This window comes from Engraulis encrasicolus, chromosome 14 (assembly GCF_034702125.1).
Source record: "Engraulis encrasicolus isolate BLACKSEA-1 chromosome 14, IST_EnEncr_1.0, whole genome shotgun sequence".
Lineage (NCBI taxonomy): Eukaryota > Metazoa > Chordata > Actinopteri > Clupeiformes > Engraulidae > Engraulis > Engraulis encrasicolus.
The window spans coordinates 7,432,935-7,457,934 of record NC_085870.1 but is presented as its reverse complement, the minus strand read 5'-3'; the positions used below and the strand labels follow the sequence as shown (position 1 = coordinate 7,457,934).

General features: G+C 44.5%; 1 protein-coding gene across 1 annotated transcript in view; it reads left to right on the top strand.

Annotated features, from left to right (window-relative positions):
• The window catches only part of chd5 (chromodomain helicase DNA binding protein 5), a 57,749-nt gene that overhangs the window by 30,836 nt on the left and 1,913 nt on the right, over positions 1-25,000 (top strand). Inside the window, exons 3-11 of the mRNA XM_063216233.1 lie at positions 4,600-4,824; positions 7,109-7,227; positions 8,345-8,592; positions 9,058-9,170; positions 10,378-10,543; positions 12,046-12,212; positions 16,776-17,015; positions 20,086-20,295; positions 24,561-24,775. Of these exons, the coding sequence (XP_063072303.1) occupies positions 4,600-4,824; positions 7,109-7,227; positions 8,345-8,592; positions 9,058-9,170; positions 10,378-10,543; positions 12,046-12,212; positions 16,776-17,015; positions 20,086-20,295; positions 24,561-24,775 (1,703 nt within the window). The remainder of the gene's footprint in view (positions 1-4,599; positions 4,825-7,108; positions 7,228-8,344; positions 8,593-9,057; positions 9,171-10,377; positions 10,544-12,045; positions 12,213-16,775; positions 17,016-20,085; positions 20,296-24,560; positions 24,776-25,000) is intronic.

Sequence of the window (25,000 nt, the reverse complement as noted above, 5' to 3'; positions counted from 1 at the left end):
CCTACAGGTAAGTGTCTTGAACTTCAAAGGTGATTGCGCGCTCATGCTGTGTTGCCTCGCTTGTATCTGCTGGCAGCCAATGCATGGCGCGGCTCAGTCAGTAGTTCTGTAGCCTAGTAGTTCAGTGAGTCCATTTAAGTTGAGTTTAGGTCCTAAAACATTCCCAGAGAAAGAGAAAAAATAGCCGACGTTGAGAGAAGTGTTCATTTTGAAACATGTTCAACAACCCTCTTATCCATGACGAAGACATGTGTTTCTGCAGTAGGTAATGACAGTCGCGCCAATCCTCCTATGATACTGTCATTCTAAACCTCATCGAGCTTCCACTATTCTCCTTTTCACTTAGGCTGTCTTAGCCCGGCGTTCGTTGTCTGTTCTTTTTTTTGTAATGTTTGCTATATTTGTTGTTTAACCATATGAGTAGGCAGCAAGCAAATCATGAAGGTCGGATTTGTGAATTTATTTAAATCAGTCACCGCGGGAGCGCGCGCCAGCAGGGGGAAAGTTGGCCTGTCTAAAGTAACAGAGGCACGGACTAGTTTTGAAAAGAATCAATGGATGGGCGATCGCTAAGGAGTTTTAAACTGTTGAGATTTGAAACTTGTTCTCGTCGTCGAGAGCAACGCTAAAAGACCCAAGGAAGTCGACAGCATTTCCGTGCGTCTTCAGCGTCTTCCTAAGTTCCAAAAACTCTTTCCAGGTCATGCTTATCGAGCCTCGACACCCCCGACAAACAAAACAGCATTAGTGTTTAAATATTTGTATGTATGTGTCCTTTCTATCGTCCAGTCTGCATACCCCTGCCTAACTATTTTTCCTGGGACTTTTGCAGGGCATACGAAGTGTGCTCGCGCAATCTATTTAAGCCTATTCCACACATGCCGCACGAGTCATTATCGTTCTCTGCTCGCATTGCCAATTGAAAACAAAAACCGCTAACTTGCATAGTCTAACATCAGCAGTATTTTATCTGACTCGTGGTCATCGGGAAGCCACTATCAGGGAGACTTCTTGAACTTCATGCAGACTTGGGGTATCTGGTCTTCCCACTGCCGGCAATCTGCAGGCTTTAAGTCCCGCGGTCAGGTGAAGAAGAGCATGTAGCTTCCTCCGTGATCAAACTCAAAATGAAATATAATATGCAGCAGCTTCTAATGCACGAGAGAGAGAGAGAGAGAGAGAGAGAGAGAGAGAGAGAGAGAGAGAGAGCGCAGCCTGCACCTGGATGTGTGTGTGCAGGGGCGGAGTGGCCCACCTTTTCCCACCGGGAGAATTTTCCCCTTGGCGGCCCTCTTTAAAAAAAACAAAAAACAAAGCGAACATGGTTTCCTAACCAAAAAGACAAAAGCCACGAAATCTGCAGTCGTACTACATGTGGACATTAGTGTTGTCAAAATATCAACCTGAAGTGGAGAATTGTAGCCTACACCTTGATGAAATGCACAGCCAGTGGTGTAGTCTACGTAAAACGCAGGTATACGCACCCATTTCAAAATTTCAGGGATTACAGTATACCCACTTAAAATTGATTGATCCATTATTTACAATAGCACAAATATATACAGTAGACTATACACACATCAAAAAATGCTCAAATATACAGTATACCCACTTCAAAAAGTAGACTAGGCCTACACCACTGGAGCCATCATCACAGTCCAAAGCATGTCATACACAGTAAATTGTGTAGTGTTAAAATAACACTTAAAGAGTTAAAATTAACACTGTTCTAGTGTCTATTTGGTCCTGCTCCAGATCAGTGTTAAACACTGGTGTTAGATTTATAGTGTTAAGCTAACACTATAAAGAGTAAAGCAGTTTCGGGGAGCACCCTACTAAAGAGTAATTAAGCACCTCCCATCCTCCACCATGACTGAAACACCCTGCGCCTGGCATCAGTTTGCCACACTGCTCTCTTAAGATAATGTTTGAAGTTGCTGAAAACATGTAAAATGTGTATATTTTACATATCAGTCTACACTGTACTGCACCACAATGTGAGAGAAATTTCAGCTGAGCATGTATGAACACAATCTAGTGGGGACTAATACAAAATATTTTCCTTAATGAAGTTTAAAATATAACCATACCATCTACTTCAAGTGCACAATGGAGCAAGCAATGTAACATGTGCTGTTACTGACTAGCTCACAAAGCAAGGCACAAGATGTAGCTAACAAATGCCATAAGCCAAAAGCGCCTTTAGCTTGCTTGCAAAGCAGGTAAACAAGCGCTGTGCTGTGCCATGCTGACCAGCCGGCAGGCAGGCAAATATTTAAAGCACTGTGACAGTCCAGGTTTATATACAGGCTCAAGAGTACCATGTGACCAGATTGATTAGGAGTTTTTCAGGTGCAAGCAATTGAGTCATGATATACCAGCCCTAAGTAATTAGGTTTGGCCAGGCGCTGATGGACAGATTGGTTGTGAGGGGCCTGCTTGTTACCGGCAAAGGTGTAACAAGTGCTCAAGTTATTTCTTTCACTCAACACATCTTTTGTGTGATGTTGTGTGCACAGACCAAACCTTTAGATCAACCCAACCAAGTTGAGTTAAATGAATGAAATGGAATAATAAAAAAAAGATTGTGTAAATGATTAAATCTGGAGGAATTGCTTGGTTTTTACTGTAACCAAAGGGAACATTTCTAGGTGGTAGATTTTGGTTTGGTAATAACCCCAACCTTTAGAGAACCAAAAGTCAAACGTTCTCTTTACGTTCTCTGTTACTAGGGCATACAATGGCGCAGACAAACTCCATCACCTCGAGGAGACAGGGGGCTCTCTGGAGTACTTCTAACTCCACACAATTTAACAACTTCATTTGTCACTGACACTGGAGAGCATCTCACTCCATTTGGTGTTGGAATTACTCCAATAGTGTTAATAAGCCTTAACACTGCAAAATTAACACTGGCGAATTTAGTGTGTAGGCCTAGGTTAGGCTACATCACGCTACTGTTCCATGCAAATGTGCACTCCACTGTCATTTTGACAGTTTGAAATTGAAATATCGTTTAAGGAAGACAGGATGAGCATGGTCACAAAGTTTTGAGTGTGGGGATTTTTAGAAGAGTAGGCTTACAAAATATAGTATAGTAGCCTATAGCTTACAAAAAGTCTGTCTACATTGTGCAATAAACCCACCATGCAGCAAATAAGCCAAACTTAGCTACTTCAAACCACAACCATAAGTCAACAAAATGTATAACCAAACGGTGTAGGCCTACCTTAAAACGCTGTCTTCGCGCAGCAAATGTCTTTGTTTGTTTCTTGCAATCACTCTACTTTAATCCACAGCTTATTACCCTACACACCCAGCACTGGTCACATCAGAATCTTGTGTGGTAATTATTTTGTTCCATTTCTTCAGACATAGGCTACATCCTAAATGTACCACATATAAAATATATGTATGATAATAATATTATTTCGGACTATAAGGAGATATACTGGTAGGTCTAACAAATCAAAACAAAACCCAATGCTTCTGTTAGGTGCAGTTATCTTGCTTCTGTTAGGTGCAGTTATCTTCCTTACCACTTGGTGGAGTCTGTTCGTAACCCAAGTCAATAACCACAGAGCAAGTGAATCAGGACTGGAAAGACTGTAAACTGTAACAGTCGTGTGGAAATCGGAAAATAAATCATAATTTATTCATATTTCCATCCTTTCGTAACCAATATACATATCATAGGTTCTTCAAATACTGAAAACGAAACTGTGTTACTAAGATCTTGTAAACTTCCGCGATTTACGGTGTATGAAAATTATCAGTAGAGAAGGGGTGTGGCCAATTTACTGTTTGACACCGTCAGTGAGGTATTGCCGTCTGGTATACGGTATAAATACTGGCTAGTCAACGTAGGTACTGAGCAGGGAAGTGGAAAGTGGGACGTCAGTGCTTATTAGTACCACCTCTAAACTTCAGGGCCGATTTGGAATACATTACGAACGCATTATTACATTTCACGGCCGCGGCCCACCGGGACAAGTCCCCGATCTCCCGACGGCCACTCCGCGCCTGTGTGTGTGTGTGTGTGTGTGTGTGTGTGTGTGTGTGTGTGTGTGTGTGATGCTCTTTTGCTCTATGATGTTGAAATTACTGATTTGGGTTTTGGTGGAAAATGACCAAGTAACAAGGTGAATATTTGCAGCAATAGGCAATATTAGTAATACTTTGTGAAATAACAATAGCCATTTATTTTACACAATATTGACTAAAATGACTAAAAATTGAAATGTTGACTAAAATTTGAAATGTTGACTAAAATGACTAAAATGACTAAAATTTGACTATGACTAAAATTGATTTTCGTCATTTTGACTAAGACTAAGACTAAATTGGGAAGGCAATGACTAAAATATGACTAAGACTCAAATTGATTTTCGTCATTGTGACCAAGACTAAGACTAAATCAAAAAAAGCTGACGAAATTAACACTGACACACACACACACACACACACACACACACACACACACACACACACACACACACACACACACACAGTGGTGTTCTCCAAACTTCATTCAGGTGTGTATGTGTGTGCGTGCGTGCGTGCGTGTGCGTGTGCGTGTTCGTGTGCGCGTTTTGTCAGCAGCCACAGGTGGCCCTGAGCGAGCACGACGACACATCGGACCGGGACGAGGAGGAGCACCGGCGAGGAGCAGGAGGAGGAGAGCGCTCGGGCAGCGAGAGCAGCACCTACAACGCCTCCCTGAAGAAGAAGAAGAAGCCCAAGGAGAAGAAGGAGAAGAAGACCAAGCGCCGGAAGAGGGAGGAAGAGGAGGAGGAGGAGGATGACGACGACGGCAATATGAAGGTACTGTTCTCCCGCACAATGACCGTTACACACGCTAAGACCCCCACATTTGGGCTTGCATGCCCACCCATGGGGACCCTGGTTCAAGTCCGGCCAGGGCCATTTCCCGATCCTCCCCTGTTTCTCTGTCCCATTCTTCTCCCATTCCAGACTGTCCTTTCAAATAAAGGCATAAAAGCCCCTAAACAATATTTTTTTTTAAAAAGAAAAAAACTCCCACAGAATGTCCATTTAGCTGAGTTTCTTTAATACACAACGTTTCGGACCGAAAGGTCTGCTGAGCGACGCCATTGGCCATCCCCGACGCACCTGCCAGCGGAGGTGCGCGTAAAAAAAGTTTAACTGTTCTGTTGTCGCCACTTATTGTCTCCCCTGCCATGTGCAAGTTATGTGACTTCCACCATGAGACATCCAAGATAATAAATTAAGTGGGATTAATGAAGATAGCCCAGACTGTCTTGACTCCGTGGTGTAGTTAAGGATCCATGCCCATGGTACCAAATCAGTGGCTCCTACCATATTCTGTATCATGTTTGAGGAGATTTTCCGTTCATCCAGCTCAATTCATCCACATTTTAGCTGCAACCCACTGGGTGTCTTGAGTTTGAAGATGTTTTCTGTCTTCATCCAAGACGCTTTGTTACTTCTTGTCTAGACAATCTCTTGGGAGACTCTGACTGGCAGAACTCTTGGATGAGGAGTGAAATAGCTTAAAGTGATACTGTCCCATTTTTGGAAATAAGCTTGTTTTACACCTCCCCTTGAGTTAAATAATAGGGTTTTACCGTTCTCCTATACTTTCAACCGTTCTCTGGGTATGGCAGTGCAAATTTTACCTCCAAGCTAGCCGTTAACATTGAGTCCTATGGTCTCATAGGACTCAATGTTAATGGCTAGCTTGGATGTAAAATTTGCACTGCCATACCCAGAGAACGGTTGAAAGTATAGGAGAACGGTAAAACCCTTTTATTTAACTCAAGGGGAGGTGTAAAATTAGCTCATTTCCAAATATGGGACAGTATCACTTTAAAGGAAGCTTGAAGGAAGAGGAAGTGGCTACAGATAAACTACTGTATATACAGTATACAGCTAAACTTTCTGCATATCACAAAACAGAAATAGTCCTTACATTTCAACTTCGGACCAAGTTATTACCTGCCACAGCTGATTGTTTGCCCCCATTAGCTGCCTTGTAGATCATTACCAACCTAATAAGAGATGGTGATTCACCAGAGGAGATGAGTTATAAAGGAGACCAGCCACGAGAAAACAGGCCACAAGTAAGCCCTCGGGCATAATGAGATAGTGGAGATTGGCGATTTTCTCAGTTTCACTCTCAGTCATGTCACTCTGGGTTTGAAATCCAGGCACAAATGTGTTTAAATCTTTCCACCAGAGAGTTAGAGGTAGAAGTTGCCTGTCCCTGAAATGTGTTTTTTTGTTTTGTTCCCCAGCTGATAAGAAATGGTTTACATTTGATCATGCCCAAATGCATCTAATCTAATCCCATAATACCAAATATAATATAATTTAGTTCTGTCAGAGCCAGTTTAGTCAAGAAACACGAGAAGATTTTTAATGAAATTTCTTCATTGTAAACCATCAATTATACAGTATGCGGAGGTATGGCTCTGTTGTTCAGAAGAGCCCCCCTATTTCCATGAGCACCATGAGAAGGCAAAGAGTAAAGGGGCAGCAGCAGTTAGGGAATTCTCGCCCCGTCAGTACAGGGAGAGATAAATATTCCCCTCATGAACAGAGAGATCTTCTTGACTACCAGACTTGACTTGCCTGGCCAGAACTAACGTTAACACTTGATTTGTGTATGGAAATAGTTGTTATTGTAAGTGGGAGGGATGCTCATGTCAGAAACCCCAGGGCATGGTACCGGGCGTCCCCACACACCCACCTGCTCCCCTGAGGCTGCCTGTTGGGCTGCCCCCTTGCACAGGGTTAGGCATCAATGGAGGGTTCAGATGCAAAACCCTCTAAGTGTATCTGTGATGAGTTTGTATTTCCATTGATTTAGTTGACTTAAAATCAGTCCATCTAATGTTGTTCGGCTTTGAACCTTGACTGAAATTAATTTGGACAAATATCTTAAAGGATTTTTATTTTATTGTTTTCAGATTTATGCAATGAATTTTACATCTCAACTCTTCAAGTGGATTTTTTTTGCGTTCATTGTGTGCCATACTGTGTTGTGTAAACACGATGACAAAAAAAGTTTGATTTTCCCTCTTTCTTGACTGTACTGTATGTTGGCCGATGTCTGTGTGCTCAGGAGCCCAAGTCGTCCAGTCAGCTGATGCAGGAGTGGGGTCTGGAGGACGTGCAGTATGCCTTCTCCGAGGAGGACTACAAGACCATCACCAACTACAAAGCCTTCAGCCAGTTCCTCAGGTAGCATCCTTCTCATGAAAAGAAAATAAAGGTCCGCAACACTGTTAAATGCTCCCAAATATTTAATGGCAATTTTCATGAAAAGAAAATAAATGTCCGCAACACTGTTAAATGCTCCCAAAATATTTATAAATATTTGGGAGCATTTAACAGTGTTGCGGACATTTATTTTCTTTTCAGTTATCTTACGTTTGGTCCAGCACCTGTGCCACCTGTACCACCAAGGGGTCAGTTGTCCCGGGCCCAGGGAGTGGGGGGGTCCAAAATTGGGTTTTCGGTAACACTTTATTTTAGGGATACATCTATTAGCAATAATACATACAATGTTAATGCCTGCATAAGTAACTTTTAAGGCATGTACTAAGCAAACGCTAAGGCCTATCGGGGGGGCTTTCAAATGACTTTGCTCTGGGCTCAGCAAAGTCTGTCAGCGGCCCTGGGTGCAGTGTACCTCCACCATGTGCAGTAATTGCTGTTTTCTATGATCTTGCAAGTCTCCAGGGGAGGGGCCTGCTGTGAGAAGAGCTGAACATGTTCACGTGCAAAAAACCAAAATGTCAGCTTGGTAGTTTTCTTCGGATAGGGCTACTTGTGCTTTAGATACACTGGAATATACACTGAGGTGTGTTGTACAGAACTTTCCACACACTCTTCAAATGCATGGGCTATGCCAGAAATGTTCTTATGATTTAGAGTGACATAGTTTTGTACCCTACATACTACGTAGTGGTCTGTCTAAGTGAACAGATCTAATGATTATTGTTAGGCATTGATGGCTGTCAGAAAAGTGAAAGCGTGAAAGCCCATTGGGAAACTCCAACTCCCATTGTCATTGTGACACAGCACTCCACAGCACACAAGTGAACACTGCACACAACGAAATTGCATTTATGCCTCACCCGTGCAAGGGGGCAGCCCTCAGTGGCGCCCCATGGGGAGCAGTGCGGTGGGACGGTACCATGATCAGGGTACCTCAGTCATGGAGGAGGATGGGGGAGAGCACTGGTTGATTACTCCCCCCACTAACCTGGCGGTTCGGGAGTCGAACCGGCAACCTCTGGGATGCAAGTCTGACGCCCTAACCGCTCACCCAAGACCTCCCCCTCTCTCTTCCTAGGCCGCTCATCGCCAAGAAGAACCCCAAGATCCCCATGTCCAAGATGATGACGGTGCTCGGTGCCAAGTGGCGGGAGTTCAGCGCCAACAACCCCTTCAAGGGCACCTCTGCCACCGCTGTGGCGGCCGCTGTAGCCGCCGCCGTAGAAACGGTTACCGTGTCGCCACCCATCTCCCTCGGCAGCACCGGCGTTCCGCAGGCATCGCAGCCGGGGCCAATCAGAAAAGCCAAAACCAAAGAAGGAAAAGGTGAGGATGGATGACATGTCAAAACAACACTAAATACTTAGTAGTTCAAGCAATTGAACGCTTGTTGAAGTAGTTGCTCAAATGCAATAAAGTTTTCAACACAATTTCAGTGGTCCATCCACCAGCAACAGGCTAACAGAAGTGACTGAAAATGAAAACTGATATGGAGTCAGGGTGATGAGTTTTCCCCTCCGAAGGCAGTCTAGGATTTCGAATTTAACCACAGGTTACAAGGTTCATAATGGCGTGAAAGGTTAAATTCATTTGCATCCAACATGGCAGATTGAGTACTTGACATTACCCATGCAAATGGTAACATTTTGTTCAGGAGGAAAAAGAAGGCAAAGCAAATAAACAAAAATCCCCTCCAAGTCACGTCAATCTCTTCAAACACAAACCACCGCCATTGTTTGGATCTGTTAAGGATTACGGGCCATTGCTTCCCTCCTTCTGACTGGCTTTCAGGGCCTGGGGTTAGGAAGAGGAGCAAGAGTGTGAAGGAGCCGAAAAAGAAGGGCAAAGGCAAGAAGACCAAATCAAAGGCAGGCCAAAGTTCCAAGAGGAAAAAAGCATCATCCGTAAGAACAAACTTTTTTTTTTACTCCATCATTTCAATTTCTAGAAAACACTCTTCTAGATATCTTTTCCTATCTTCTGCTGAAAACAGTACCTCTGGTGTTTCGGCTATGTGTGCTTTATTGATCACAACCTGAGGCAGGGGCGGAACAATAGCACACGGGGCCCCAGGGCAAGACACTTGTAGGGCCCCCTATACAGCTTGCCAAGCTCACAGTAGGGCCCCCACCACCAATACAGGAGGGCCCTGGGCCCAGGGGCAAGTGCCCTGCTCGCCCTCCCTGTAGCTCCGCCCCTGACCTGAGGAATTAAATGTTTTTGTATGTTTTATGTACTTTTGTATGAGGCAGGGTCTGTTGTCACTACACTGAGTTTGTTGCTCGGACAAACATGAAAAAGGGTCTGAAGATATCGCACAGATTCATGTGACAGTGGCATCATAGAACTGACTGTTGCTTAAATTTGCATCAAATCTAAACACTCTTAAAAAAATGTTGCATTTAATCTGAATCGGGTGAGCAATGAGAAGCATCCTTTAAGTCTGTTTTCCACCAACAACAATACGGACTCAGCACTCTACCCAAACTGCCTTTGATTACCTTGTATGTATTGGGCAAGTAGGGCCCCTTTCAAATGACTTTCTTCTGATTTGCCTAGATGTTCTACAAGTAGCATATCAGAACCAGGAGTGTTTTTGATAGTTCTGTAATGTTGCAGTCAGGCATACACACTGTACATATTTACTCTCAAATAAGAATAAGAACATCCCAAATATGTATTTTAGTTCATTTGCATGACTCTGTTTGTAGTTCGTCCCTTGCTGTTGAGCCTTTAGTCCTCAGACAGCAACGTTTGAAGTCTTAAGCGCCAGCAGCAGAACGTACACATTGAGTGCGTTTTAATATGCGACCTTGCCTCCTCCACTTGCCTCCTCCACTTGCTTCTCGTCATGATGACATCACTGACAACAGCATTTTATTTCAATATCTTGCAAAAGCTCAATTGTAAAGTCTTTTTCTCATTTGCAATTGAATGAAACACAGTCCCTCAAAAGTTGTTGTGGCAAGGCTGACAGCTGGGAAACTTTATCGTTTTCTCCACGGAGGAGGGGCCAGGAGGCGGGACGAGGAGACAAGCACAAGTGGAGGAGGCAAGGTCACATATTGGGATGCACCCATTAAGCCTTACATTCTACTCTGTGCTGCCCAGAGCGAAGACGACTTCCTGGACGAGTCGGACTTTGATGATGTCAGCATCCACAGTGCCTCGGTGCTGTCAGACGCGGCGGGGGCTACCAAGAAGAAGACGCCCACCCCGGCGGCCACGCCCCCCTCCGCAACGGCGGCGGCTCGACGAGGACGCAAGAAAAGGAAACGTGAGTGTGTTTACTTCAAAGGCTGTGTTTTGGTTTGTGTTTTTTTCTTAGAAAATCAGTTTTAGAAGCTGAAGGGTAACTTGGAGAGAAAAGAAACAAAGCACCACATTTCTGTCTTTTGTGTAATGCTTTTTTTGTAACTCAAATCTTCACAAGCTTTTGGTTGATAGACCTTCTTAAGGTAGAGAAAAAATCATTTTCATTATCATATTCATTCTGACTTGATCAGCATTGTGCAAGGATGATATTGATGCAAACGAGTCATGATCCATGACTGCTTTCCTTACAAGCAAAAGATGCAAGATGCACAGCGCAACTACTTTTTAATTTGAAAACAAGTACAAATTAATCACCCACAGTCAATGTGGCTGTCCACCCACCCCACATTGCCACATTTTGTTGACAGACAGGTCCAACAATAAGGGCCCTAAGACATGCATCAAAGTAACATAAATCAAGCATAGATGTCAAGCATAGCCTTCATAGCCCATCTAAATGAAATGATCATAAAGGGAAATGAAAGGTTCATATGAACACAAGATAATCAAGTTTAAAAAGAAAGCAAAAGAAATGCCTCTTTTCTTGTGATGTCTCAGTAAGTATCTAAGCGCAATCACCACACAAACACATACAGTCCTAGTCCCTGCTCCGGGGTGTTGTGCTGTGCCTCCTCCTTCGCCATGGACACGAAATGGGTTTAATAGGTAGCCTTCAGTGGCCAATCGGGACAAACACGGCCGAGGCGCTCTGAGGTCTACGTGTTCCTCCGTCTACCATTCAGCTTTTATTCAAGCCTATCGTGCATTCCTCAAGGCATGTATAATTCAATTTCGGATGGTCAGGGATGGGTCTTTTTAAAAATAGGTCTTGGAGAGTTTACAGCATAGCCTTGGAAAATGACACAGCCGTGAGAATAAACATAAATATAACCTCAGCATACTTGTATAAAGAGAAACACACACACAACACACACACACACACACACACACACACACACACACACACACACACACACACACACACACACACACACACACACACACACACACACACACACACACACACACACACACACAACACACACACACACGATTAGGTACACACAACAGCATGAGTAAATATAGTCAATGACTACTATAGACCACCATTATTGGCACAGACAGGGTGGCTGAAAGCTTTGGCTTGGCATTGGACAAAGCCCTGCTATACTCAGATTTTGCTATACGTATATTTACTGCAATGTGCAATAGTGTGTAGTATGTCTTTGTTTATATCTTGTGTCTATGTATCTATATGCTGTCAGACACCTTAATTTCCCTCGGGATTAATTAAAGTACTCTACTCTATTCTACTCTACTCTACTCTACTCTACTCTACTCATCTCATCTAAAATCCCCGAAACTCCTTCATACACACTGCATTATAACACAAAACCCACGAAAAACACATCTCAAGTGTCAAATGCCTCTTGCATCCCTCTGCCTGTGTCCGCTGCGCTCCAGGAGAGGACGGTGACGGCTATGAGACGGACCACCAGGACTACTGTGAGGTGTGCCAGCAGGGCGGGGAGATCATCCTGTGCGACACCTGCCCCCGCGCCTACCACCTGGTCTGCCTGGAGCCCGAGCTGGAGAAGGCCCCCGAGGGCAAGTGGAGCTGCCCCCACTGCGTAAGTCTGGAGGTGTAACCGCCGTGCATACTTGTCAACTTTGAGCTCCCAAAATCCGGGAAAATTCCCATATTTTAAGCCAAAATCCGGGAAAATTTCTAAAGGCCAAATTTTGACAGTCAACGGGATGGCAGAGACAGATCGGACGGTGCGTTCTACTCTGCTTTTCACAACAGCGCGCGTGCAAAGACAGATCCTGTCTAAAATCCCTCAGCACACGTTTTACAGCGTGGAGAAACAATGCAATGAAAACAAAACAATGAAATGAGCGCAATGAGTTTCTTCTTGTTGTTTTGTCGCACAAGTTGTCTGTTCGTGCAAAACTTAGTGCTGGTACAGGTTGTGATTAGGTTAATCGCATGATTCGCTGTTCCGAGGCTGTTTTATGCGTTGCATGAACTGACGGTTTCTGAGGAAAAGAGTGGGCGCACAAGCGCTACGGAGCTCGAGGTTGACAGCTCGTATTTTCAAGGAACTTCAATTCTTGGTGTCTGGCATACCGTCTTCTGGCAGGTAGCTTGATAAGCAAGACCCTCTGTCTCTCTCTTCAAGAGGGGGTGTGGCTCGTCGGACAGGGCCGTGGGTAGCCTATAAATAGCCTACTGGACCAACAGTGTTTTTTGATAATGTGAAAAATCCGGGATATTTCCGGGAAAATAATAAAATCTGGAAATGAATCAAAATTAGGGAATTTCCCGGGAAATTAGGGATGGTTGACAGGTATGCCGCCGTGGCCTAGTGGTTAGATAGTTGCTCTTTCAAATCGAGGGGTGGCAGGTTTGAATACCCCCTGACCCCTCTCCCTACATCTCCATCCATGGCTGAAGTGCCCTTGAGCAAGGCACCTTACCCCACATTGCTCCAGGGACTGTATTCAAAACCCTGACAAATAATAACTGTGAGTCGCTTTGAATAAATGAAAGTGTCTGCTAAGTGCAATGTAATGTAATGTAATGTAAGTGTGGAGGTGTAACTGCACGAAAACACCGACCGCGACATGAGCGAGACGAGCGACGGAAGTAATTGACTTTGTATTGAGTCACGCGACTAAAGCGATTCGTGCAACGAGAGCGACAGTTTGTGGCTGAGCTCCTGGGAATATTATGCAAATTAGCCATGATGCGGTTCAGCGACAGCCGCCACAAACTAATGACTGTATTAGAGGTCAGTGGCCACAGCCAATGGGAATGTTGGAATGCTTTCATTCTGGTTTTTAACAGACATACTCTAGTCGCTTCAATCGCTCGTATCATTCTTGCTGCACAGAAACGATTCTCTGTTGCTTGAATATCGTCGCGGCCGATGTCTTCTCCCGATAACGGAGAGAACTAGAGTGTGGAGTGGAACATTAGTAAACCTCCTTCACAAAGCCTCATACTGTATCGTTAGCGTTGAGGTATCGGACTAGTCATTTTGCTTAGCGTTATCGCACGGTGCCTCCCATATCTGAACTGGAGCTTTGACTAGGAGGTAGCGAGTTCGAGTCCCGAGTGACAGAATGCGCAGGTAACGGAGGCCAACTAGCAGAGTGTGGCGTGGAACGTAAGCAAACCTCCCTCCCGGAGCCACATACAGTATCGTAGCACTGAGATATCGGTCTGGTCCTTCAAGTCAGCGGTATCGCGCTGTGTCTCCCATACCCGAACTGGACAGTTGGCTAGGACTTTGTAATTTGGAGGAGGGGAAGAGAAGGAGCTGTGGAAGGCAGTGTTGCCAGATGTGTTTGATCAAATCCCGTCCGAAAGGTTCTCAAAAAACGGCAAAATGCGCTAAATTCCGCCCAAATTTCAACAAAGTATGTTGATTTCTATGGGCATAAAATGGCAGGAAAAAAACCACCCAATCTGGCAACAGTGGTGGAAGGGAGAAAGGCTTATCCATAGTCAAGTGTAACTGGAGATTATTACACCTGCCCCCACTGTGTTAATGTAGAGGACAGGGAGAGTAGTCTATTGACATGTCTATAGGCAAGCAGACCTGCCCCTGCTGTGTAAGTGGAGGAAGGAGAAAGCATTACAGCAGCCCCCATTTACGTAGTGTCAAAGGGGAGACGGCAATTTGAGCTGCTCCCACTGTGTAAGTGTAGAGTATGTGGAAAATATTGGGTCAGTCCACAGCAATTGAACGAATCTCTGCACATTTGAGTCTCAAGATAATCTGAAAATATTGCTGTGTTCCTTAGGCATTCAAAAAGATAGCTCCTTTTAAGTGAAGTGGTATCTGTTCGAAGCTTCAGACTGTTTTATAGAGGGAGGGGAGTGTCGATTTTGTTCAGCCGTTGTTTTTTCGGTAAGGTTCTCAAGGCCGTAGAGTGACAGCTGTGCAATATAGAAGTCTTATATATTGCATGTTCATGAAAAGGTGTAATCTACAGCAAGATGTTCATGTGTTAGTGTGTAGAGGACGAGAAACCTTGTTATGCTACTGACCTGTCCTTAGGCAAGTGGAGATGCCCACACAGTGTCAGTCTAGAGCAGTGTTTCCCAACCAGGGGCACGTGTACCACTAGGGGTACGTGAGCACACCTCAGGGGGTACGCGGAAAAATGTGATAATGACAACTGAATAGAGTATAGTGGGATATACTGGGATAAAGGAATTATATATAGAGAGCATGGGATAGGTGGTACTCATGGTACAACAAAAAAGCTTAGAGGGTACGCGAGTCAAAAAAGGTTGGGAAACACTGGTCTAGAGGACGGGGAGAGGAGTCTGTTGACCTGTCTTCAACTGTTGGAGCTGCCTCCACTGTGTAGGTGTGGAGGACGGGGATAATAGTATTAGGGCTGCCTGCCCCTACTGTGTACGTGTTGAAGGGGAGAGTAGTGTTGTAAGAGCTGCTGCCACTGTGTAGATGAAGTGTGGGGAAGTGCCTTTACAGCTGCCCCAACTGTGTAAGTCTAGAGCAGAGGTGGGGAACCTATGTCTCGAGGGGTGGGGAACCTATGACCCTTTACAGCTGCCCCAACTGTGTAGGTGTGGAGGACGGGGATAATAGTATTAGGGCTGGCTGCCCCTACTGTGGAAGTGTCGAAGGGGAGAGATGTGTTGTAAGAGCTGCTGCCATTATGTAGATGAAGTGTGGGGAAGTGCCTTTACAGCCGCCCCCACTGTGAAGGTCTAGAGCAGAGGTGGGGAAGCTATGTCTCGAGGGCCCTTTTGCGGCCCCTTGAGGCCATTTTATCCGGCCCCCGATATCATTTTAATGTTATTCAGCTTCACATGAGATATTACATATTTTGTAAAGAAATCTTAGAAAATGCATTTGCAATACAATTAAGTTATATTCAGGGAACCTAGAGAAGATGGTGTTTGTTTAAAAGGTGGCTGCCTTCAATATAGGCCTAAAGTGAAGGGGAAAATCCTGGTTTGTGTTCATAGTACGGCCCTCAGAGGACTTTTACGGCCCTCGGATGAATTTGAAGTGGCCCTTCGAATGAGAAAGGTTCCCCACCTCTGGTGTAGATGAAGTGTGGGGAAGTGCCTTTACAGCTGCCCTCAGTGTGTAGGTCTAGAGCAGAGGTGGGGAAGCTATGGCCCGCAGGGGTGGGGAACCTATGGCCCGCAGGGGTGGGGAACCTATGGCCCGCGCAGCGTTTACGGTCCATGAGGCTGTCTTATCCCGATATAATTTTAGTGTTATACAGTTTCACATAAAATGTGACATATTTTGTAAAGCAACCTTAATCCAATTAAATTATATTTTCAGGGGACCTAGTGAAGGTGGGGTCTGTTGTAGTTGGCCAGCCTCCATACAGGCCTAAAGTGCAGGGGGAAATCCTGGTCTGTCTTCATGGTATGGCCCTTGGAGGACTTAATAAAATTTGAAATGGCCCCTCGATTTTAAAAAAAAGTCCCCCACCCCTGGTCTAGAAGAAGAGCAGAGAAGTGACCTGATATTGTATGTATGGATCCAAGGGACTATGACTCTCACGCAGTGTTTCCCACGGAATTTTAGTTTGTCAAGGTGTGATGTTGGACGGTTTCAGAGATGTGTGACACTCAGCATCAGAAACGCTATATTGTGCAGTTTCATATAGAATGCGATATGAAATCCCGTGAAAAGCATACGTTTTTGGTAAACTTTGGAAATGACATTTGCAACACAAAATCTTTATGTTTGCAGGGGACCTAGTCAAGGTAGCAGGTGTTAGTTGTCAAGGCGGTCGCCTTAACTAGAATGTGCCCCTGGCTGCTCTTACCGCAATTCATGGCAGTCATGGGTAAGCAAGTTAGAGCCTCAGACTTGTAGCCCAAAGGTTGCAGGTTCGACTCCCAACCCGCCAGGTTGGTGGGGGGAGTAATTAACCAGTGCTCTCCCCCATCCTCCTTCATGACTGAGACAAGCTGAGCATGGTACCGTCCCGCCGCACTGCTCCCTTGGGGCGTCATTTGGGGCTGCACCTTTGCACGGGTCGTTGTGTCCAGTGTGCGGTGAACACTTGTGTGCAGTGTTGTGCACTTGTGTGCATTGTCACAGTGACAATGAGAGTTGGAGATTCCCAGGTGGGCTTTCACTTCACTTTCATTTCATATCTGTCTCTTTCACCACCGCCACCACCAGGAGAAGGAAGGCATCCAGTGGGAGCCCAAAGATGAGGAGGAGGAGGAGGAAGAGGAGGAGGAAGAGGAGGCGGAGCCTGCGGGAGAGGAGGAGGACGACCACATGGAGTTCTGCCGGGTGTGCAAGGACGGCGGCGAGCTGCTGTGCTGCGACACCTGCCCCTCCTCCTACCACATCCACTGCCTCAACCCGCCGCTGCCCGAGATACCCAACGGAGAGTGGCTGTGCCCGCGCTGCATGGTGAGTAGGCTATGGGTGGGTGTACAGTGTGTGTGTGTGTGTGTGTGTGTGTGTGCGTGTGTGCGTGTGTGTGTGTGCGTGTGTGTGTGTGCGTGTGTGTGTGTGTGTGTGTGTGTGTGTGTGTGTGTGTGTGTGTGTGTGTGTGTGTGTGTGTGTGTGTGTGTGCGCGCGCGTGCGTGTGCGTGTGCGTGTGTGTGTGTGTGTGTGTGAACATTTTTGAAGGTGGGAGAGAAAATGTGTGTCTGTGTGTCTCCGCCCCTGCCAAAGACCTCCAGAAAACAAAAAAAGAAAAGAAAGAGTAGCAAGACTGGGGAGTGAGTGCCGGCATGTTAAGGAAATGACTGTTAACCTTAAAAGATAATACCTCCTGTTTAAGGTGCTACCCCTCAATTATGGAGGAGCTGTTCACTCTTTGCTGACAAATAAATTGTAATAATTGCCAGCCGCACAGCAGTTAAGCAATTACCTTTGGCTCAAAATCCACCACCCACTTAGTACGCAGAGATTTCATCAGTATTTGGTTCCCTCCTGGTGCTTTCCGATCCCTTGCCCGGTGCATTTAGGACGAGAGGAGCTCAACACTAGCCTGGTCCTGACCATCACATAATACTACCATTTCCATTTCGTATTCATGGTCTGGACTTTGTTTGATCTGACGCGATTGCAGGAAGCAGGAAGGGCATTTTCGGAAAAATCAGGATTTAACTTAAATTGTTGAACAAACATGTCTGACGTCTATCTATGGCGATGTAGGACCGTTTAACAGACATGTCTGACAGAACATCCTACCGTAGGATAAAATTACAATGTAGGACCGTTTGTCAGAACAAACTTGGTCCTCTTGGGCATGCAAGCCCATATGTCGGGGGGCTTACTGCGCTGCGCCACAGCCCTGCCCAGTAAATGAGGCTCTTGACAAAAATGCTCCACCTTTTTTTGGCACTACCCTTACCTCAGCGTCACTGACTTATAGAAGTTCGGAAGATCACCCCCAAGCCATTGTGTCCGTAAATATTGCACCATACGAACATGTCACATTACCTTGCATTCAAGGGAGTGAGCATGCACGCGTAACCTGCAGAAATCATATGACACGTCACATTACCTTGCGAGGGAGCATGGACATGCATACTGTACAGCAATCATATTCCATCCTAAACACCTCAATTGGTCAATCAACTCTGTCCCAGCCCCACAGGGATGAATTACTCCATTTGCCTGCTTGGCCCAGGCCCAGAGGCCCAAGCATGAAGGGGGGCCTGAAGTCCAAACCTCTTTATTTCAATTCTCATATTGTGTTAAAATCACACTTTTAACATCTGTACTTTCACATTTTCTCAGGCAACAACCCCCAAAACCCCCAACTATATATCAAGTCTAACATCTGACCTGAAACCCTAAATCTTTGTGGTAAATGAGCAACATCCATGGAGGGGGGCCATTCTGGTTGTCTGGCCCGGGGCCCCATGGAGTCATGATCTGTCCCTGCAGCCCCAGTGTCACTCTTAGTGGCAGGTCCAAACGACACCCTTGTCAGCCTCTAGCTAGCCTGTTACTTATGATTGTGTTCGCAGAAAAGACTGATGTAGAGCGGAGTAGAGAAGTGTTAAACGACTGAACTGGGATTTGAGTTCACATCCGTTCAATTGTCGGTTTATTTAAATGACCTCTGTGAATCTGTCGGGCTAGTGGATGGGAGAACGTGCTTCTTTAAAAACAGAAATAGGGTCCCCAGGCTGCTTTATTGTTCACTCAACCTTCAGTCTCCGCTGAACCACAGAGCCGTTTAACTTTTAGATGTGTGGCTTCGACCGAGTAATGAAATAATGCTCGGAGACTGTTTTGTGGTAGTGTTATAGACAGACATAACATCTAAATATATACTCGCCGTGTTATGGAGCTGCATTTCGCTATATCACTACTCTTAAATCTCCCATACATGTTATTTGTTCTGACTAGAGATGTACAGGATCCATGATCCGGTTCCGGATCCGGCAGGATAATAGGGTTTTTCAGACTATCTGGATCCGGCAGGATCTTAAGCAGTGGATCCGGTATCCGGCAGTTACCTAAAAATCAGGATCTGGGGCATCTCTACTTTTTACGTAGCCTAGGCTTTTCAGTCAGTCTTTCACAACCCCAATCGCTGCATGGAGTGAAAGCCCTTTGGAAGCGGCCGTTGAAGGCAGTGTGGCAGTAAGCCAATGAGTCTTAAAAATAGTGTGCGGCAGCGTAATAAAAAGGGCCCACGTGTGCGAGTTGGCTATGTGTTTCAACCCTTTTGTAGGATCCGGTATCCGGTTCCGGATCCGGCAGGATCTTAAGCAGTGGATCCGGTATCCGGCAGGATCCTAAAAATCAGGATCCGGTGCATCTCTAGTTCTGACCCATCAGGACTTCCTGACTGTACAACCTGAAAATATATGTGTTGAGCAATGGTCTCCGTAGAAAGCTGCAGCGCACAATGTGCTCTGGATTTTTTCTCACTCTTTTAGTCTTTGCCAGTGGGCCTTTTTCGTGTAACATCAGACACCTGCCTTTCTGGTAGTTATAAATACCTACTTTGACTTGTTTAATCAATCAAACTAAGAGGTGTAACACGCTCAACTCAACCAAAGTAAAAAAAACTGGGTGCTCATTCCTCAAGAATATACGGTTTTGCTCGACACTGAAGAAGGTTAAGACCAAAACGTCTGACGGGCAATAAAACATAAACGTTGGAGTGCTGTCCTGTTCTCTATATTTGACTTGTTCAATGCCATGACATCTGCCTGATGAAGGTCTAAGGACCGAAAGCTTGCAAGTCAAGTAAAGCTTCTTTGCACAAAAATAGACCTGAAGTGTGTGGATTGTCTTCTTTTTATACAGAATTTTTTACTGAATCCTGCACCTTCACAACTTAAGTTATCAATGCCATGACCAAAAAAAGGCTAACAATCACAGGTCGGATCTCCTCTCCCCAGTGGTAACATCAGACACCTGCCTTTCTGGTAGTTGTAAATACCTGCTTTGACTTGTTTTATGTCATGACCAAAAAAGGCTAATCACAGGTCGGATCTCCTCTCCCCAGTGTCCGCCTCTGAAAGGCAAGGTGCAGAAGATCCTCCACTGGATGTGGGGGGACCCTCCTCTGCCCCCCGAACAGCCGCCTGGCCCGGACGGAGAGGCGGCCGCCGACCCCCTGGCCAAACCCCCTCTCAAGGGTCGCCCCGAGCGGATGCTGTTTGTGAAGTGGGCCAACCTCTCCTACTGGCACTGTTCCTGGGTCAGCGAACTGCAGGTGAGAGAGATGTGGAGATGTTACCAACCAACACAGAGAGAAGGAGAGAGCGAGTGAAAAAAAAAGAAAGATACAGAAAGAGTAAAGAAAGAGTGATGAAAAGGACAACGAAAAATGAGAAGAAGAGAACGAGTAGAGATACCTAGAGAATGACGAGAGAGAGAGAGAGAGAGAGACAAAGAGCGAAAGAGAGAGACAATACGAGTCAGCTCTGTTTACCTGAAATGTGACTCAGGTAAATAACTCCTCTGGACCACACCACAGGAGGTGTAGAGGGAGGGTATGAGCCCAGGAAACATTCTCAAAACTAGGACAGTACAGCCTGTGTACATACACAATAAATGTCAGTGAGCACAATTGAGTTAAAACAGTTGTGAATATTGTAAAATATATGTTTTAAAAAAAGTTTCGGATTGATAACATCTTACCTGGAATACTATCAAGAATTTACCTTAGATTACCAAGAAATAACATGAGATAAGTTTGTGTCAGCCTTGCACCCACATTACTGTGTGTATAACCTCAATATTACTTTACTTTAGACTTATCTTTAGTCATTTTTGGTCGAAACCATCAAACACACCAGCAGTGCATCTCTTGAAGGAGATGTTGCTTGACAGCTCACAGTATAAACCCTTACCAGTATAAACCTATAAACCTTACCTGTCTGCAGAGGCAATTCTTGGGTCACTTGGGGCACTAAGCAAAAGTCAACGGAATGAGTATTTGAAACAAATTACCACTACTGAAGTTTAAAGGTACACTGTGCAGGAAATGGCCAAAAAAGGTACGGCAACTATGCTGCTCATTGAAACTGGGTTGCCTAATGCCTAATTTGATCTTTTCATGAAAATTTACTAAGTAATAAACTAATATTTTCTAGTATGGCCCAAGTACAGTCATTTTTGCAGCTAAAAATGACTATTTCTGGAAATTCAAAATGGCGGACCATGGAGAAGATCGTATGAAAAGTGCAATTTTTCCAGTCATAATGAATACTTAGAATTTGATGGTGGTGGTAAGTATTCATGAAAAAAGGTAACATTGGTGAATGGGTAGCATGAATTCGGTAAATAAACACCTAAAAATCTCACACAGTGTCCCTTTAAATTACGAGCTGTTGTTCACTCTCTAGACTGAACACGGGGGGCCTAAGCAGCTGCTTGCCTAGCAGGCCCGTCACTAGGTTTGAGAGGCAGGGGTGGCTTAGCCCTAGAGGAAGAAAATGCGCGTGATGATTTTTTTTTCAGTGCACCTGCTAAGGTTTTGTCTATGAATTAATTATTTTAAGAGCAAAGAAATCCCGCACACTGTCCATTCCTCCAACAAACTTTAAAACAATGTTGTATTAAAGTTTGTTGGTGGAATGGACAGTGTGCAGGATTTCTTTACATTTGAATGACAACCCCACTGGGATAATATCCTACGCACCTGCCCAACTAGAGAGGTTTTCTTGAACAAGTAATTGAAGAGCACCATACCTATTTTTAAACACTAATTACAGTGGATTTTTACAATTTCACATCACATTTTAATGAACATTCCTTATAAGTTTTCAAAATGTATTGTATTTCAAAATGTTTCACCTGAATGTTTGAGAGGCAGGGGTGGCTTAGCCCTAGAGGAAGAAAATGCGCGCGCTGAATTTTTTTTCAGTGCACCTGCTAAGGTTTTGTCTAGGAATTAATTATTTTAAGAGCAAAGAAATCCCGCACACTGTCCATTCCTCCAACAAACTTTAAAACAATGTTGTATTCAAGTTTGTTGGTGGAATGGACAGTGTGCAGGATTTCTTTACATTTGAATGACAACCCGACTGGGATAATATCCTACGCACCTGCCCAACTAGAGAGGTTTTCTTGAACAATTAATTGAAGAGCACCATACCAATTTTTAAACACTAATTACAGTGGATTTTTACAATTTCACATCACATTTTAATGAACATTCCTTATAAGTTTTCAAAATGTATTGTATTTCAAAATGTTTCACCTGATGAATATTATGTACGGAAGTGTGTACTGTGTACTGTACTGGGCCTCGTTTCCCGATAACGATGGTTCTTAGCCTTACGTGTGTCGTTAACCAGTGATCCTACGAATGTTCTTAGATTTCCTACGACTGTTTCCCAAAGACACTCGTACATGAACGCGCGTGCACAGCCTCTAACATCATTCGTAGCGTCGCTCTTAAGGATCGCTGTCCACATATGTGGTGCTGAAGTGTCCTCGGAGTCAACTGCGCCGTCATGGTGCTAAACCATTTACAAAATCTGGCGTGTGTCAGTATCAAAAGTTGTTTTCTATAAGGGTGGGACTACATTTGTAGCAGTTTGCAACTATCGACAGGAGTTATTGTTGGCAAATGAAATAAAATGCACACACACAATGAAATCATGCAAAACCACGAGCTACGCCGTTAAACCAGGCAAAGTGGGCTGCCGTGCTTAATATTTAATAAGACAAGTAGGCCCAGTAGTACCAAAATGGAATGCGCATTTGGGGAGCGGCGCGCAAAGTACAGTACCGCGCACTCAAGGCTTTAACTGTGAGGAACATTTTGAACAGCAGTCTGCTATTAAAACAAAAAATCTTCACGTATCCCCATCGCTGCCTTTTTAATGTCATAGTTTACCCTTAGCCTACAACTATCGTGTCTTTTCTGCGTCGCCTTCCCTTTCTTAGGGTACTTGAAAATGAAAGAGGGCACAACGACTCGCTGACCGTTTTTCTTTTTTTTTTAAAAATATTTCGGTAATGACCTTCCGACATCACCACTCTTGTCTCTGGTCGCCGAAGCCCCCTATTTATTTTGCGTGTGGATGCCTTGTTCTTGTTCACGAAGCACCCACACAAATTATGATTGATCACAGTTTAATAATGCCCTGATTTATCAAACACAGCTGAACTATTGTACTGCCTGTAAAATATTTTCCAAACACATTGCTTTTATAAATACACTTACACAATTAATGTTACCTTCTTATTTTCGTTAGTGTCAACTGTGGTGCCATGCTATTTAGGCCTACACTCCCGTCTTAAAACATCAACTTGAAGCGCAGGTTTCCTCTTTTCCTGTGGGTGTCTCCACTGTACCATGCCACTCTTGTCTTAAAACAGCAATCTTATGCGCAAGTTTCTTCTTTTCCCTTCATATCCTGTGGGTGTCTCCACTGTGCCATGCCGTTACGATCAATCTTAGCGTGTTAAGACTACTCCAGATCACTCGTGGATTTCTCTTAGAGTTACGTGTCAACCTGCGATGGTTCTTTGCTAAGTTGGCTTTGGGAAACGCTCCGTGAGCTCTACGATGATGTTACGTGTGAACTTAAGTAGCACGTAGCGTTAAGTAGTACTTAAGGCCCTTTCGGAAACGAGGCCCTGTGCAGTAGGATATAAGTGGCATTAAACAATAAATAAGCAAACAGGGACTTGTATTCAGGTTAACTTGCCTTCTTGGTGGTTCGTTTTCAGTGGTTCACTGCATTTGTTTTTGGAAGAATGTAAAAAAATTTTTTTTTTTGCAAAATCATTATAGGGTGGCTAATACTAATGTAAGGATGGCTAAAGCCACCCTGAAACAGGGCTAAGAACATCCCTGCTGCCTAGCATGGTGACAAGATACGCCTCCACCTGTCTGTGCCTTTTTTCTTTAAAGGGACACTGTGTGAGATTTTTTGTTGTTTATTTCCAGAATTCATGCTGCCCATTCACTAATGTTACCTTTTTCATGAATACTTAACACCACCATCAAATTCTAAGTATTCATTATGACTGAAAAAGGGGGATCTTCTCCATGGTCCGCCATTTTGAATGTCCAAAAATAGCCATTTTTAGCTGCAAAAAATGACTGTACTTGGACCATAGAAAATATTTGTTTATTACTTAGTAAACTTTCATGTAATATTCAAATTTGGCAATAGGCAGCCCAGTTTCAATGAGCAGCATAGTTGCAGTACTTTTTTTGACCATTTCCTTCACAGTGTCTCTTTAACAGCTGAAGCTTTAACACATGGTCAAGTGGGCAGCGTGCATTTCAAGTTAAGGTTTTACCAAATGCACACTTCAAAATGCCACATTTGTCATACAGTACTATATTGGGATTTCACTGTGTCTTTTCCATCCAATGTTGGAGCTTTACCACATGGGTCATGTGGACTGCGTGCATTTCAAATCATGCATTTGCCACACGGACTCTTCAAAAGTGACTCAAATAGCATAGTATATTAGGCCTTTAACTGAATGTGCCTTTTGCCCTTTATACAGCTGGAGCTTTACCACACGGTGATGTACCGCAACTACCAGCGTAAGAACGACATGGACGAGCCGCCGCCATACGACTACGGCTCGGGGGAGGAGGAGCTGATGAACGTGGAGAAGAGGAAGAGCAAAGACCCGCAGTACGCCGCCATGGAGGAGCGCTTCTACCGCTACGGCATCAAGGCCGAGTGGATGGTCGTACACCGCATAGTCAACCACAGGTGGGACGACTTACCCTGCAACCACACCAGGGGTGCATTTCTCGAAACCATAGTTGCTAACTAAGTTAGCTACTTTGTTGTTTGCAATGTATTTTCCTGAACAAAAAAATTGCCGAGCCTTTTCAAGATACAAAGCCAATATGGCCCCGACCAGTCCCATACACTAATAACGTCAGCTTCTCCTAATTGTGAAAGATTACAGAATATTTCGCGTGTCCCAATATG